The following is a 16,774-nucleotide window of genomic DNA, read 5'->3' on the forward strand; positions in this document are numbered from 1 at the left end:
TTAATTTGTCATAAGTACCTAGACTAAAAAGTCTGTGTCTTATCAGTTTATCGAACAGGGAAATGCAAAAATCCAGATGGAATTGAGAAAAAACAAATACAAACTAATTACAAAGCTAATCAAACTTTAGCTAATTTAATGGTTCTAACAAAAATATCAGCTTGGATTGGGAACTAAATATTTTAAAGTATGAAGTAAAAAATTGTGATAACGATTTTAAAAAAATTTAGAAAAACAAAACAAAAACAATAGTAAAATACATAAACGGAAACACCAATTGGCCGAATAATTTGAAATTTCGTAAAATATTTTAATTCTTAAACTTATTATCTCAATTAGAAACTAATAATTGATAAAGAAATAAAAATCTTGAGTTATTCAATTCAAAAAATATTTGAAATTTCGATAAAAAGGATAATTTTTTTATTCCAGACGTTTTAAATTTAATATACGTTATAACGTTCTGAAATAATTATGAAATCTCTAATATCTGAAAAGATATTATATGTTTAAACTCTGAAATCTATATATGTATGTTTAAGCTACTTTTAATTATCAAGGAAATAATGCATGTAATGAAATGGAAAATAAAATAATTATGAAATTGTCCAAAGTTCAGTAATATAATAAACAAATATTACTGAACTATTTCTCTATTTATTCTCTCTATTCTCTATTTCTATTTATCAAACTTGATTTAAAAATTACATTATTACTTCAAAGAATTTCTTAATCTATTACTTGATATTTTAATAACGATTTACTAATTTCATTGTATAAATTTTGTTTTTTTTCTTTTTAGGTATTTAAAGATGTGCAACAGTTTGCGATTTACCTCATACCCCGCCACTGTTGGTATTATAGAACCAATACAGAGAGCAATCTACTAAGAGACGAAAAAAACGCAGCAAATTATTAATATTAAGAACGAGAGACTTGAACAAAAGAAGATTGAATCTATATAGTAGTGCCTATTGCCGATTGGCCTGCCCGCTTGTTGTCTTGTTCTTCGTGATTTCGTCGTGACTGTCACGGACGAGAGAAGCGAAGTAACGAGAACCAAGCCAAAAGCAGCTTCAACACGGACGCATTTATGGATGCGGGCGGCCTGCCAGTGTTTCAGAGCGCCAGCCAAGCAGCAGCCGCCCAACAGCAGCAGCAGCAGCAACAACAACAACAACAAACACATCCACACTTGAATCTCCAGTTGCATCAGCAGCAACATCAACAGCATCAACATTTGGGACTCCATTTGCAGCAACATCAGCAGCAGCAGCTGCAATTACAGCAGCAACAACAACAACAACACTCGCCCTATAATGCAACCGGATCAATTGTTGGCGGCCTTGTCGCTGGCGGAAACGGAACTGGCGGCGCTCAAGCTCCAGGAACGGGACCAAATTCTAATAACGGGAACAACATCAGCAACAACAACAACAACAACGGCAATATCAACAGCATCAACAACACCATCAACAACATCAGCAACAGCCTCAACAACGACAACTCGAACTCTTTACCACCCAAGCGACAACCAATTGTTGACCGTCTACGACGACGTATGGAAAACTATCGGAGACGTCAAACGGATTGCGTACCACGGTACGAGCAGGCATTTAACACAGTGTGCGAGCAACAGAATCAGGAGACAACTGCACTTCAGAAACGTTTTCTCGAAAGTAAAAATAAGCGGGCGGCCAAAAAGACTGAGAAGAAGCTGCCGGAACCGCCCCAACAGCAACAGCAGACGCATCAGCAGACCCAAATGTTAGCCGGCCAGCTGCAGAGCAGTGTCCATGTGGTAAGTCGATTCAAGAATCAATTTAAAGAAACACTTACATCAAAACTACTTTTTTAATACTTTGGGGTAATGATGATTGGATTTATTTATGAGGATTTATAGCATTATTCCAGTAATTTTCATTGCTATTGCATAATTCGCATGGCTTATTGGCCATTGTGACTTCATCATGGTCAAATTATAGTAATGAGATTGAAATACTTTTTGAAATGAGTAGTTCAAATGGCTAAAGCCCACCTTAACATTGCATCTGAAGTACTTCTTTTATTAAGACTTCATTTTTCGGCTTTATTAGAGAAATATGAGCAGAAAGAGTATAATCTGGGGGCTTTAAAAGAGTATTATCTAAATTTAAAAAGTGTTAACTTAACTCTTTTATTTGAAAAGAAAAGAAACGTGCTCAATAGCATTGAAAAGATTGTTTTCAAAAGAATTGCGCCAGTTTGGCAATCAAATGTTAGTCGAACGGGTCAAGGCAACAAGAGGACGAGCATTGTCGTGGTGGAAATTTCTAGTATCTCATTTTCGTTTTGAAATGGCTACTTAAGTCACTCTTCTTATGTTTGACAACAATTTTCAGCGAGTAAATCTTCATTTTTAAACTTTTTGATATTTAAGAACATTCTTTTAACTTCTTTTAACTACTTTTAAACTATTTAAACCACTTTTGGCAATTCGCTCAGGTTGATCATTAAGATTGGAAAGGACTTAAATATAATGACAAGTCGTATTGAAGTAATAAAGAAAAATCCTCATAAAAGATGAAAGGATTTAAATATAATGACAGTTCGTATTAAAGTAATAAAGAAAAATCCTCATAAAAAAAAGCTTTTTTCAGACATTAAGATTGCCTTTTTGGATAAAATAATATTTCTTTTTTATGTCGGTTAAAGATTCTTAAGAAAAGCATATTCGGAACATTTAGTTAATAGAAAATGAAACAAGTTACACGATTTCTTAGCAAACTATAGCAATTAATATATAGACATAATAACTCTGAATGATGAAAAGATCTTTCAAATGGTTTCTCGAGTTTTTGAAGTTTCTGACTTCAGAATTGGCAAAAAGTAGATAAGTTTCTATTAGAACAATTCTAAAGTCAGAAACTTGAAAAACTCCAAAAACCATTATTTGAGTTCTAATAGAAACTTGACAGGATTCAGGCTATAATTTCTATTCATTGTATATTTAAAGGGGTATGCATATATTTTAAACCTATTGGGGCAATAAAGAAAAGTATGCAGTTGATTGTAAAGTAATGACCTTTGAAGCGGATATGATACAATCTAACTTCCTAACCCTATTATTTGATTAACCATTAAATTAAACAACCTTAAAGAATAACTATCTAAGAATGTCTCTGCAATCTAACTTAGTTCTACTAAGACATTAGTTCTCATTGATCTAAAAATGCAAACGTAGTTAACAAGCGGAAAATAATTTGACAATATGTAGAATGTTTAAAGAGAAGAAAAAGAAAATGTAGTTTCTTTACTTGTAACTCGGTCAGACCTCAAGATATTTCTGGATTTTATAAATCGTTTGCCTTAGTTTTATATTCTTGAATTTTGTGATCACTTTTAAGTGGAATTGGCAAATGAAAAGCCCAACTCGAAATGTATCTGAAAGATACTTGGGCAGTTTGTCAATATATCTACGGCTTATTGTTGTTGTTGTTGTTGTTATTAGAGCTGGTGCACACAACGAAGCTTCACTGAGCTCAGAAAAAAATGAAGCCAGCGGCATACAAAATGCATATACATATATCTATATACTATGTATGTATGCTCAAGTATATATATATATACACAAAATAATAATGAGGTCAGCGTTTTTAGTTGCTGTTGTTGTTGTTGTTGTTGGATTTTTTTTTTTGTTTTCCTTCATTCGGTTTCAGTTCAGTCAACAGTTCGGTTTCACTTCGCGCTGCTGCTGCTGCTGCTATGTGCCAACTTGTATCTACAAGATACATTTGCTGTAGCTACAAGCAATTGTTGTTGTTGTTATTATTGTTTTTGTTGTTGTTGTTGCTGTAGGTACTGGCTCTGACTCTGGCTTCTTATGTGTGTGCATTTTAAATACCTTGAAAATGATTTTTTTTTCTTTTTTGTTGTTGTTTTTGTTTCTTTCTTTTTTATAAAGATTTTTCTCAACTTTGCTCAGTAGTTGAGTCTAATCTTGCGTCATGACGGCTGGCTGGCCTGACTCTCTGACTGACTGATTGCCTTAACTCTAGTTTATATAATTGTTGGGTTCTGGCCGGCCAAACGACAGACCAATTCGCCAAACTGTTGCAATTCTCAACTGAATCCGTGTAATTGTTGCAAATTTACACAGTCGTCGACATTGCAGTCACAGTCGTCGTCATCATCATCATCTCCATCTCCATCGTCGTTTGCAATTACAAGACCAAGTTTCTATTTCTTTTTCAAATACCCTTTACAAATAGATTTGCAGAGTATATATAGTAATATTGAAAATTGCCAAATAATAAAAAGAAGGCAATCGAAAGACTAAAACTCACTGATTTCTACTTTTAAAATGTCAAAACTAATGAAGCATAAAGTAAATAATGAAAACTGTCAAAAACCTTCTTATGATTGAATTGAAAGTATTAAAATTATTTATGTGGTAGTAGGAATGTTAAAAAATATGTCAAAAGAGATGATCTAATAGTTTATTGCAGAAGAATATGGAATAATCGTTTAATACTATCTGCCAAAAGATATCTAAACTTAATTAGCATGTATAACCAAGGTTTTGGCTATAATTCATAATAATATTATCCTAATGGCTCTTAGGCTTTAAAATAGGAGAAACTTGGCTTCTTAAAGTAGAAAAGTAAAGTTAAGGAGCCGAAGAATATGCTTTTTGAATCCTTTGACATAATTTTTAAAATATATTGTGGATAAAATATAATCCTCAAATGAAACATTGATTATATCAACTTTTAAATACGCTTTTTTAATCCTTTTAGAGAATTTTTGTTAGTATTTTGTGGATAAAATATAATCTCCAAATGAAACATAGATTATATCAACTTTTAAAATTACAAGGCATCCGAAAAGTTATAAATTTGCTAAAAACAAACGTAGTTTCCCCCATTTCATAACTCTTGATGTGCTTATGTAAAGATGTGAAGATATAATCACAGAACTTCAATTAGATGTACATATTATGTAGGAACAACATAATGAATGTATTAAAAAAGTTGAAAAAAAATAAAAATTTAGACTAACTCAACACTTTATATTTTTTCTACATCAATAAATAATATATCCTTTAGATTGTGGTCAAATTTGCAGAGTCTTAACTTCTAAAAATATAATCTATGAACTAAATGTGTTTTTTATTCAAAGTAAATGTCAGTTAGGCTTAAAAACAAATAGAAATAGAACTAGAAATTATTTTAATTTTTTACTTTTTGTTTTTATAGCCTATATATCGGTTAAGAGTATAGGGTATTTAGTAGTCGTTGCATCTAATGGAATATTTGGAATTATTTATCTTGGCAAACGTGAGTTATTCGCCATCAAGTCGAAGGCAGCGTTTTGGTTTTTTTTTTGTTGTTCAGCTTCTTTCCGCATCCGCTTGCAATGTCATTTGTGTCATGTGCGCCCGTAATCATTCCCCTTCCCAATATCATCCAAAAGCCCCCGCTACCCCCCCTTAAAAACCTCACCTCCTCCTTCATTTCAATCGCCATACTTTTGCTCAGTGTCTATCTATATACACCATATACTTTTTTTTTTTCTCTTTTTTTTTGTTTAATTTTAATTGGCTTGAAAAGGCTTTTGTTCATTCGGTTTTCTGTGTTGTGCTGCGTAATGCAAATTTGTTTTATTTTTTTGTTGTTCGTTTGTTTTTGTTGTTGTTGTGTTCAGTCAGAAAATAAAACAAAGTTGAGCAGCTGCCGAAACTGAAACTCGAATGGAAATTGAAATTGGAATTGAATCACACTTCTTTCTGTATTATTAAGCATGACACGTCAGCAGTAAAGTAAATCATTAAAATTTGAAAAGAACTTTTCTTTTTCTCTAAGTCTGCCCTCTCGATCTCTGTAATTTTTTCCCCCTCCCCCATTTGAAGAAGAGAGTTTTAGTCAGTCAACCATTCAGACTCTTGGCATTAAAAATGCACAAAATGAATTAATGACCAACTGACTAACTAAGTAACTAACTAACTGACCAACTACTATTTGCAGTGAGGGAGTGAAGTGCGTTGAGGGGTTTTTTTTTTTGTATGTTAAAGCGGTTGCTTTTCCTTTAAGCTTTTCACTTTTTCCTTTCTTTTTAATTTGGATTTTCCTTCTGTTGCTGCTGCTGCTGCTGCGGTTGGCAGTGAAATTTCAAATGCATCAGCGGCAACAGCGACAACGACGGTGGCAACATGCAAAACAAGTAAAACTAAAACATATTGTTTATAATGCGTTTTTTATTTGGGAAAGTCGCGTGTTGCAATTTTCTTTTCTTTTCTTTTATTTTTTGTTGCTGCGTCTTTTGCGTTTGTTGTTCATTGTTTGTTGCAATTGTTGTTGCCAATTTTCACTTCACTTCACTTGGTCGTCGTCGTTGTCGTCGTCGTCGACGCCGTCGTGTGGCATTTTCTGACAGACGTCACTCAAAGAGTCGTGTACCCCAACCCCCCTCTCCTAATGGCAGCTTCATCTACCACCCCCTGCACTGGGCTAGTTTGGTTGCTAGTATTTCAGGTTGTTCCATTGATTGACAAGTGACAACATATTATTGGCATATCGTTTCAAGTTAAGCTTGCCTTTAGTCAAGGGTAGAGTAATCAATACATAAGTTTGATCAACTTACTCTTCCGCTCAGCCCTTTTTTTTTTAACCACGCCCCCAAAATATAGTTTTGTTAATAAACTATTATACCTATTTAATTGGTTTTACTCTTTAAAGTTTTGTATACAGAAAACTCATTTAAATACATTAACATTGTTTGTATGTGTATATGCCATATTTGTCTGTCTGGGGGCGTGGCTTTAAATATTTCTTGTTCATTATTTATGTTTTAAAATATATTTCACATTTTTATTGCCTTCCGAAAATGCATCATTTATCTTTGGTTTGGTTTGGTTTGGTCTGGTTGCCGATGTCGACGCAAACGCAGACGAAAAATGCCCTAAAGCTACCCAATCGTCTCCCTTATCCCCCACCTAGTGTTCTTTCTCCTCTCCCCTCTTACCGTACCTATAACTTCACCTTACACAACACACTCACACATAGAAACACACTCGTATAGGGTAGTGTGCACACCCCTTGCGTGCTTGGTATCTTTTCTTCACTTTTCTTTCAGTTCTTTTTGGTTTTTGGGTTCGGGGTATAAGGGTAAAGCAAAATCGATTCCATTTCGACAAATGGAGGAGAACAGAAAACCAAAAAAAAAAAAACACATTTCAACAGAAATTCCGCCATATTCAAAGTCAGTCCAAATAAAAATTGCACTTGTTTTTTTCCACTGTGCACTGTGGAAGTTTAGTTGGCCTTAAACCATGAAAACTAACTAGTAAGACATGTTCCCTATTTAAATCTAACAATAAGCTAGTCACCCTTCATTTCTTACGCTCTAAACACTTTTTTGCTTGATTTACTACAATTTCGTTCTGTATTCGAATGGATTTATACATTTTGTGTCGATTGTTTGTAATACAAAATCTTTGAGTTTTGCATGAATACATTACAATTGGAAATTGTGAAATTCATACTCTTTCAATTAAAAGTTTTACTGCCTATTTTTCAATGTGTCAAAGTAATTTTTAGTCTTTTATGAATGCTTGATTTTTCGGTTCATCAAAGGTTAAGAGTAAGTTTTTTATAAAAAAAACTTGAAAATAGAGTTTGAACAAAGTAAGGTTAATAAATATCTGAGTACCCATATCCGACTTGTATTTAAAAAATAGTGATTTATATTCGATTACGTTTTTCTGATCAAACAGTAATACCTAGTATTCAGAAAAAAAAAAAAAAAATTAAAAACATAAATTAACATTTAACAATAAGAACAACAAGAACAACAACAAGAACTCATATAAAATTAAATATGAGAATAATTTAGAATTTTGCAAATACTTAAGAATGTCGTATAACTCGAATTAAGTTTAAATTCTGATTGAATGAAACAAATACTTACATAGTGTGTACGAGTATTCGACTTATTTTACTGCCGATTTTCATGACTTGAATGCGAAGGCAATGAAAATCCATACAATGCAAGTGGAAACTTTCAATTAACTATTGAAGGTTTCAATTTAAATGTTTTTAAAATCGTTGTATATCAAAGTAATAGTATAAACTTACATTTAGGGATTCTTAAGTATCTAAAAAAGAGAGGAAAAATGGATATACATATAATAGTAGTAGAGCATTTCGAATTTCTAGAGAGACTTAACATTTAATGGTAGTATCTTTTGTTTTGTTTTTAATAAAAAATTTTGGTTCTGTTTTTAAATGATGTTTATTTAAACCTTGAGAATTTTATTGGTCAAATAAAGATAAGTTTTTTTTATTTAGAAAAAACCTTAGAGCCAAACAATATCGGATGACTTCTTTTTGCCCACCATGTATAAGAAATTCAAATCCTTATACAGATAGGTGATTCGAAATATCGAGTCTCAAATTGTAATTTGTCTATTGTCCACTTTTCGGACCATCTTATAATGCTCATCTTATGTTTAGGGTATCATTTCCTTATACGACAAAATTCACACGGCTCACATGTCAAACAGGCGGCTTAAGCTAGCTTATATTGAGGGTGGCTCATCTCTTACTCTATTGGCACACACACACACACACACACACACACACAAACACACACACACACTTCAAAGGGTTTTCTGAAGAGGCTCTTCTGATAAGCAAGAAGAGAGAGAGAGAGAGAGAGAGAGAGAGAGAAAGAGAGAGAAAGAGTGCGGTAGGGGGAACGATGAAGGGTTTTTTGCCAGTCTTATATGAAGAAAATTTACATCTTTTATTTATGATGTTTGGCAAATTTCATTGCATATTAATAATGCAATTTTTGCCAGCTTGCACTTTTGAGCTCTATATAGAGAACACGAGCTTTTGGCGGCAAACCAGTCCACCTGCCTCTACGGCCCCTCCCCCGCGTCCCCGGCTAGAGGTCCCACAAGTTCTCTAGTGATAAAGCAGATAAAGCAGATAAAGCTTCTAAAGCTTTTTGGGGCTCTGTCTTTTTTGCCAATTGTCTTAAACATTTTAATTGCTTGACATTCGAGCATTTTGTCGCTTTTATTGTTGTTGCCAGGGCACAGAATAATAATAAACAAAAGGCGGACCCTTCGATGGGCGTAACCAAAAAGAAAAAGGGTTTGGGGGCAAAGCTCCCTAAACACACACACACACACTCACACGAATATGTCTATGCAGATTTTAACCCTTAAGTAATAATGTGAATACTTTTTTGCACTTTTTTTCCCTTTTATGCACATTTTAAGGATTTATTGAAAATTGCAAAAGGGGAAATATACACACATATACACACAGAGACAGAGACAGAGACAGAGAGACTGATGATGATGATGATGGAGGTGCTGAAGAAGGGAAAGGTGAAGAAAATGTGTGGCCGCTTCTTTGAGTTTCCCCTTTTTCTGTGGCAGTCTTTAAAATCGATAAACTCATTTTGAAGTTGTACACACACACACACAGAGAGTCACACACACTCATTCCCTCCTGTATTGCCTTGTTCTCTTACTTACTTTTATTTTCTATGTGCCTACTAACCTCCCTCCTTCCCGCCATCACTACAGTCCCTTGGGCTGTTCGCCTTCCACTCCCACTGGGCGACCCACAAATCGCTTCAGCTCTTTTAAAGCTTCTCGTTTCTTTCTAAGTGTGTATCTGTGAGTGTGTGTGTGTGTGTGTGTGTGTGTGAGCAAAAGGAAGCTGCGGCTGTTGCTTTTTGAGTCTGCAATAAATTTGCTTGATGCGCACAGCATTTTAGCTAATTAATTTAATTAAATTTTTATGATACAAAGAGAAAGAGACCAGCTTTCTATATACTATACATCATCCAAGTTTATATATACATATATCTCTATGTATATATAGTGAATACTAATTTGATCTATGTATGTTTGGAGTGCTGATGGTGGCCTTTTCTATTTGCACCTCGAGAATGTCAAGAAGAAATGTCTTGGTAAATTGCCTACGCACTGTCTAAGGTCAAAGAATTATTTTAAAATTCAAAGCTTTGAAGTTAGACTTATATATTTGATTAAAATGTTGCGGTATTTATTTGAAGGCCGCACAATTAGAACCTAAGGTTTTATTTCATTTCACATTTCTATTGCGCTTAAAATTTTAGTTAAAGTTACTGTTAAAGGCTCAAATCTTGATTTAAGAGAAAGTATATGCTTTTCGAACTATATGCTTACGTAAACGTTGTTTTAGAAGTATGTAAGTCTGGCATGGTGATTTGTCAAAGTATACTGAACAAAAAGTCTAACAAGGTATGCGATTTCGATGAATTTTGGATATGTTGTAGAATAGTGCGCCGAAATATTTCACACAGCTTCAAATGACGAGGTATTCTACAACATATCTAAAATTCATCCAAATCCAAGTTCCCCTTGTAAGACAGCTGCCTGGAATTACAGGTGACTTACAGTTATGCCCAGCGAAAGTTCTATACCTCTAAAAGAAAACCTTTATAAATAAATATAAATAGATTTAATTCCAGATTCTCGTTGGTTTTTCGGTAGAATCAAACTATATTTGATATAACGATCTGGAAAGATTCCAGAGTAGCGTACTGTACCACCAGATCATATTCAAATAATTGACAACTTTTTTTATACCCTTGCAAAAAGGGTATATTAATTTAGATCAGCTATAGGTAAGGAAAGAGTTACCAAAAAAGTTGCAAGGGTATACAAACTTTGACTCAATCGAACTTAGCACCGGCTCTCTGGTTGTTTCCATTAATTTATTTATTTATTCCATCTATCGTTAAGATAGATTTATGTTATTCGAATTGATATATTGAATTATCTACCATCTTCACTTTGATCATTATCTGATCCAAAGTGGAAAATGATCCATTTAAATGGTAAATTTAATTCATAGCATCCTCAACTATTCCTCTAAACTCTTCCAACGGCTCCAACTTATAATTCGTACAATCATATTATCATAACTAGCAAATTGGAAAGTTCCATTGTGATACTCCAATTGCACGTAAAGTTCAAAGGTTTCGCGAATTGGTAATACGATGCAAATTCTCAAACCCAATAAAAAATTCTTTATCCCTATCTCCGAACCCATTAGATAAAAAACATAATTTCATTCTATTTGTTTTGCCGTTTGGTTGGACTTAGAAGAGGAAAAGTAAGAAGTAAACTTTAAAATTGTAATTTCAGCACTATATTTTTAACGGGATATAGAGGTTGCATGTTGATCCAGATGGAATGGCAGATGGGCAGACACACTAACTTTTCAAACTCACCTCGTCGTGCTCTTTCTTTCTTTTCTTTCGACACAACAGTTTTGCCCATTTGCCAAGGATATAGGAACTTGAAAGGGTATACAAATTAAGGTTATACTTACAAAATTCACTCCTTGGTTAGGACATATTTGTATACTGTGAGAGAAATTGAATAGAACGCATTTTATATTATTTAGATAAGAAAAAGATGTCGCAGTTGTATTTGGTTTTTTTTTAATTTGATTTTTACATCATTACAGTAAATTGCAGAAAATTAGATTATGTTTACATTTGAAGTACACTAAACATTCTTTTAGGCAGACAGTCAGTGTTGAGACAAAACGGAAAACGGAAGTTGTCCACTCAAGATTGGATCCGTCCAGAAGTTTTGTTTGAAAGTTATTTGTCTTGTTTTTTTTTTGTGATTGCATAGTTTTCCATGATTTTTGTTGATTTTGAGATGAAGTCCAACTTTATTTTTGTCGGATAAGCATCTGGACAGATTTGAGAGAAATCCACCACCACCAGCTCATACTTGAAGTATCGGCGACTTCTCTATTGAAATATTTTCCGTTGAGGCGGCTAATTAAGGTAAACAAATTATTTGACAATTGTTCATTCTTGTATAATTAAATTGGTTACTTACGCATTGGTGCAAATTTTATGCCACCAGGCTCCAAGATCTTCAGCACAATTACCACCTTCCCATTGATTATTATCTTGATCAAAACTGGTAAATGATGCATTTAAATTGAACTCCATAGAATTATAAGCTGTTCCTTTAAACTCTCCCAACGACTTCAACTTATATTTCGTACTTTCGTTGCCAATTTTAAAATTATCATAACTAGCAAATAGGAAAGTTCCATTGTAAAATCCCAATTGCACATAAAGTTCATAGGTTTGGGGATTGGTAATACGATGCAAATTCTCCAAACCAATAAAAAATTCTCCCTTCTTATCTCCAAACCCATTACGATACTCAGTCCAAGTTCTATTAAAGTCTACGCTGCCATCAAATCGTTTATGAATGACTATCCACCCACCACCTTCTATATCTCCTTCGCAGAGAGCAGAAATTGGATCAAGTCCGGCAATTTCAATTGTATGAATTCCCGAAGAGAGGCCTTTACAACCAGTTTTTGGTATTCTCTTTTTACACTCGACTAAATCTTCTGCGGTTTGGTTTAGTTGTAGGGAATGTTTTTCAATTAAATGATTCGAAACAGTCAACTGAGTCTCAGATTCTTCTAACGTTTTCTTTAATGATGAGATTTTAGAATTTAATTCTCCAATTTTGTTGCTAGAATTCTTTTCCTCAGTCTGATATTCTTCAAATTCCTTGTTTTTCGACTCGAGGTCTTTAACTGCTTTGTCTAAATCTGATTTTTGGGTAGCTAATTTCTCTTTTAGATTCTCTATTTCTCTATTTCTATTTCTTTGTTCAGCTAAGCTTTCTTCCTTATCTTTTGCTGCTTGGCATTGAACATTTTCTAAATTCGCTTTCAATTGTTCTACTTTTCTCTTAAAATTGTCCATCTCAGTTTGAGATTTGGCTTTCTCTTCCATTTCTTTCTGAATATTTTTCTGTAAGGATGAAATTTTAGAATTTAATTCTCCAATTTTGTTGTTGGAATTCTTTTCCTTAGTCTGATATTCTTCAAATTCCTTGTTTTTCGACTCGAGGTCTTTAATTGCTTTGTCTAAATCTGATTTTTGGGAAGCTAATTTCTCTTTTAGATTCTCTATTTCTCTATTTCTAGCCCTATCTATTTCCGTGTTCTTGTCTCTTAAGATTTGTTCAATTTTATTTCTTAAATATTTTTGTTCAGTTAAGCTTTCTTCCCTATCTTTTACTGCTTGACGTTGAACATTTTCTAAATTCTCTTTCAATTGTTCAACTTGTCTCTTAAAATTGTCTATCTCAGTTTGAGATTTGGCTTTCTCTTCCACCTCTTTCTGCCTGTTAACTGAGTTTGTGACAAAATCGTTAATTTTAGCTATCTGTATATTCTGTTGATCAATTTTACTTTGCAAATTCTCAACTGCTTTGCTTAGCTGACTATTTTCATTTTCTGAATGATTTTCTTCGAGTATTTTGATTTTTTCTTTCAACTCAATTATATAAGTTAGACTGAGTTTCATAGACCTATAGCAATATAAGGCACACGAATCTTTCTCGTCACTGGAGAATCCACAGTCCTATGTAAACAGATTTATCAATTAGATTGAACTTCACTTTGTAATATTCACTTGGCCACTTACCCCGTGATCGCCCTTTGGGAGAGGAGATTCTGAGATTACATGCTGGAAACCAAGAACAAGGAAGAGGCCAACAAGTGGGAAGACACTTTTCCATCTCATTTTGAAGAGTAATCCAGAATATATAAAAATTTCTTGATGTTAAAATTTACTTTACACTTGCGACTGAGATAATGTCTCTGAGAGCAATGATTTAATTTTGAAATATTCATTGAATTATATATTTTTCGGATGGTCTTGTCGTTTGTTGCGATAAGAATTTATTCTGTTCTTAGTGCAAAATCTATTTCAATTCTATTATGTGTTTGCACTTTGACATTGACTACGACGATAAGGTTGTGTACGAAAATATTAAAACAATTCATTCTTATCTCTTATTATTTATATATATATGGGCATTTCCGAAATCACTCACACGATTTTCGGAAGCAGAATAAAATTTAATATAAAAAAGCAACCAGAGGGCCAGGGCTAACTTCGACCGTGTCAAAGTTTGTATACCATTGAAACGTTTTTGGTAACTCTTTCCTTTTCAAAGTGGAAAAACGTTTTATCTAAAAAGGCTAATGTTTGCGAAAGAACGGCCAACAATCTTAGCATAAGAAATAGCGAAGATATTGATCAAAGTCACTGTTTTCCACCGATCGTTCCTATTAGAGCTATATGATATAGTTACCCGATCTTTATCAAATTAGGCACAGTTGTTTTTGGGTGTAATAAACTCACCAATATTAAATTTCACGACAATAGCTCAGAAAATAACAAAGTTATTGAGAAAAGTCACTGTTCGTGACTTTGCGGTTTGTATGGGAGCTATATGATATAGTGGTCCGATCCGGCTGAATCTGAGATATACATCGCCTGCAGTATATACAAGCCTACATGCAAAATGTCAACTCTGTAGCTCTAACGGTCTAGGAGGAGTTAGCGTTGATCCAACGGACGGACAGACGGACGGACGGACGGACGGACGGACATGGCTATATGAACTCGTCTCGTCATGCTGATCAAGAATATATATACTTTATGCGATCGGAAACGTCTCCTTCTGTGCCCTACAAACCTCTGATGAATTTTATAATACAAGGATATTGAAAGATAAGATAGATAAAAGGTTTTAAATACCAATATTCAACAATGATTTTTATACCCTTGCAAAAGGGGATATTAATTTTGAAGGAACCATCTCCGACCATATAAAGTATATATATTCTTGATCAGCACGACGAGACAAGTTTAAGTAGCAATGTCCGTCCGTCTGAATCAACTTCTAGACATGAAGTTGAAATTTTGCTTGTGTGCTTGTATATACTGCACAGGATTCAGCCGAATCGGACCACTATATTATTTAGCTCCCATACAAACGGCAAAGTCACGAACAGTGACTTTTCTCAATAACTTTCTTATTTTCCGAGTTATTGTCGTGAAATTGAATATTGGTGAGTTTATTACACCCAAAAACAACTGTGCCTAATTTGATAAAGATCGGGTAACTATATCATATAGCTCCCATAGGAACGATCGGTGGAAAACAGTGACTTTGATCAATATCTTAGTTATTTCCTATGCAAAGATTGTAGGCCATTGCAAACATTAGCGTTTTTAGATAAAACGTTTTTCCACTTTGATGGCTATAGGTAGGGAGAGAGTTACTAAAAAAGTTGCAAAGGGTATGCAAACTTTGCGGCGGTCGAAGTTAGACCCGGCTCTATGGTTTTAAATATTTTCCGCTAGATCGGCAAACAATGATACCATAAAAATGTCAACATTTTTGATTCTTATGTTGAATAAGTGAATTGATTACTTAATTCAATTGATTCTTAAATTGTCGCAAGTGGCAAGTTAGCCCTCCTTATTACCAAATCTAGTACAATACTCAGTCAAAGATCTATTAAAGTCCACGCTAACAGCAAATCGTTTGTAAATAAATATCCATCTAACATCTTCTATATCTCCGTTGCAGAGAACAGAAATTGAATCAAGTCCGGGAATGTCTATTTTATGAATATAAAGCAATACTTCACCACTGGAGAAAACTAAAAAGTTTCTAAAAGAAGGAAAACAAAAAAAGTAGCTTATTTTAAAGACTTTTACTGATAAATTCATTAAGACATTCAAGAACTTACTTCAAAGAAAAATATTCACAACAAATATTGACACAGTTAAGAGAATATTTCGCACTTATTCAATTATCTTTTTGCTTCTCCTGTGAGTTAACTTGTTTCTGTCATTTTTTGTAAAAGTCTCACGCCTGTCTAAAACCAAATGTCAAACCACAACCGCAATCTAACGCAATTTCTCGCATTCACTTGTTCTCCCGACACTCCATTCGATTTGTCCTGTCCCTTTGCCCATGTAGTTATTACTATTTCTGTCCCTTTTTCCTGGCCGCCATTTGCCTTCGTTGTGGTTCCTTGTTGTAGTTGTTGTTGCCTTTGTTATTGTCGTGTGGGCATCCAATTTGAGGTCATTATAGCGATTGGCGAGAATCGATTACAGTGAACAGTGAATAGTGAGCACTAAGCACTTGTCGCTCACTTGGATGTAAAACGTTTGTCCGAAAGGATTCGCTTGGACTGTTAACACGCAATGAATCAATAATCAAAGTAAATTTACATTAAATCACTGCAAATTGAAAGATCCATTGGGGGAAATCAATATCCATAATATAGTCAGAGATGACAGCATGATGAAAAATTGATTACCTCTCCCTTGGCACCATCGGCCGAGCACCCTCTCACCCTCTCCACTTGAACAATTTTCACCTGCAGTTCAATGGTCGAACTCCCGCTGTCTTCTTCATTAGCCAATTTGCATATGAAAGAAGCGAAAGTGAGATTGAATAAGGGGCTGGCAAGGGGATTGATTAAAACAAGCAAGCAAGCAAGCGGAGGTGGGAGGGAAAGCTATAGAGCTCTAATGAGCTTTTCTGCTGCCCCACCGTCATGTTTGATTATTGGAATGGCACAGAGACAGACAAACAGATAAAGAGTTGTGGACAAGGGAGAACGGAGAAGTAAGGATTCTCGACCATCCTGGGTGATTAGCGTTTCGGCTTAACTCTTGGAACAATGAAATGGAACTTCAACTGTTGACCACTTGCATTGGCATTGTGTTTCCAGGGCGCTTTTCGTGGAATTGCCAGTGCAAACAGAATAAAAAACAAAAAAACGAAAAAAAAGAAAAACAAAAACAGAGAAAGAAAAAATAAAAAAAAAAATTTTTTCATTACTTTACTAGAGCGGAAATGGCAAAT

At 34.1% G+C, this 16,774-nt stretch overlaps 1 protein-coding gene across 1 annotated transcript in view; it reads left to right on the top strand.

Annotated features, from left to right (window-relative positions):
• The window catches only part of LOC6643228 (neurogenic protein mastermind), a 106,781-nt gene that overhangs the window by 39,745 nt on the left and 50,262 nt on the right, over positions 1-16,774 (top strand). The window contains exon 2 of the mRNA XM_047009715.1: positions 803-1,801. Coding sequence (XP_046865671.1) covers positions 1,094-1,801 — 708 coding nt within the window. The 5' untranslated portion in view covers positions 803-1,093. The remainder of the gene's footprint in view (positions 1-802; positions 1,802-16,774) is intronic.

The sequence above is a fragment of the Drosophila willistoni genome (genome assembly GCF_018902025.1).
Source record: "Drosophila willistoni isolate 14030-0811.24 chromosome 2L unlocalized genomic scaffold, UCI_dwil_1.1 Seg168, whole genome shotgun sequence".
Taxonomy (NCBI): domain Eukaryota; kingdom Metazoa; phylum Arthropoda; class Insecta; order Diptera; family Drosophilidae; genus Drosophila; species Drosophila willistoni.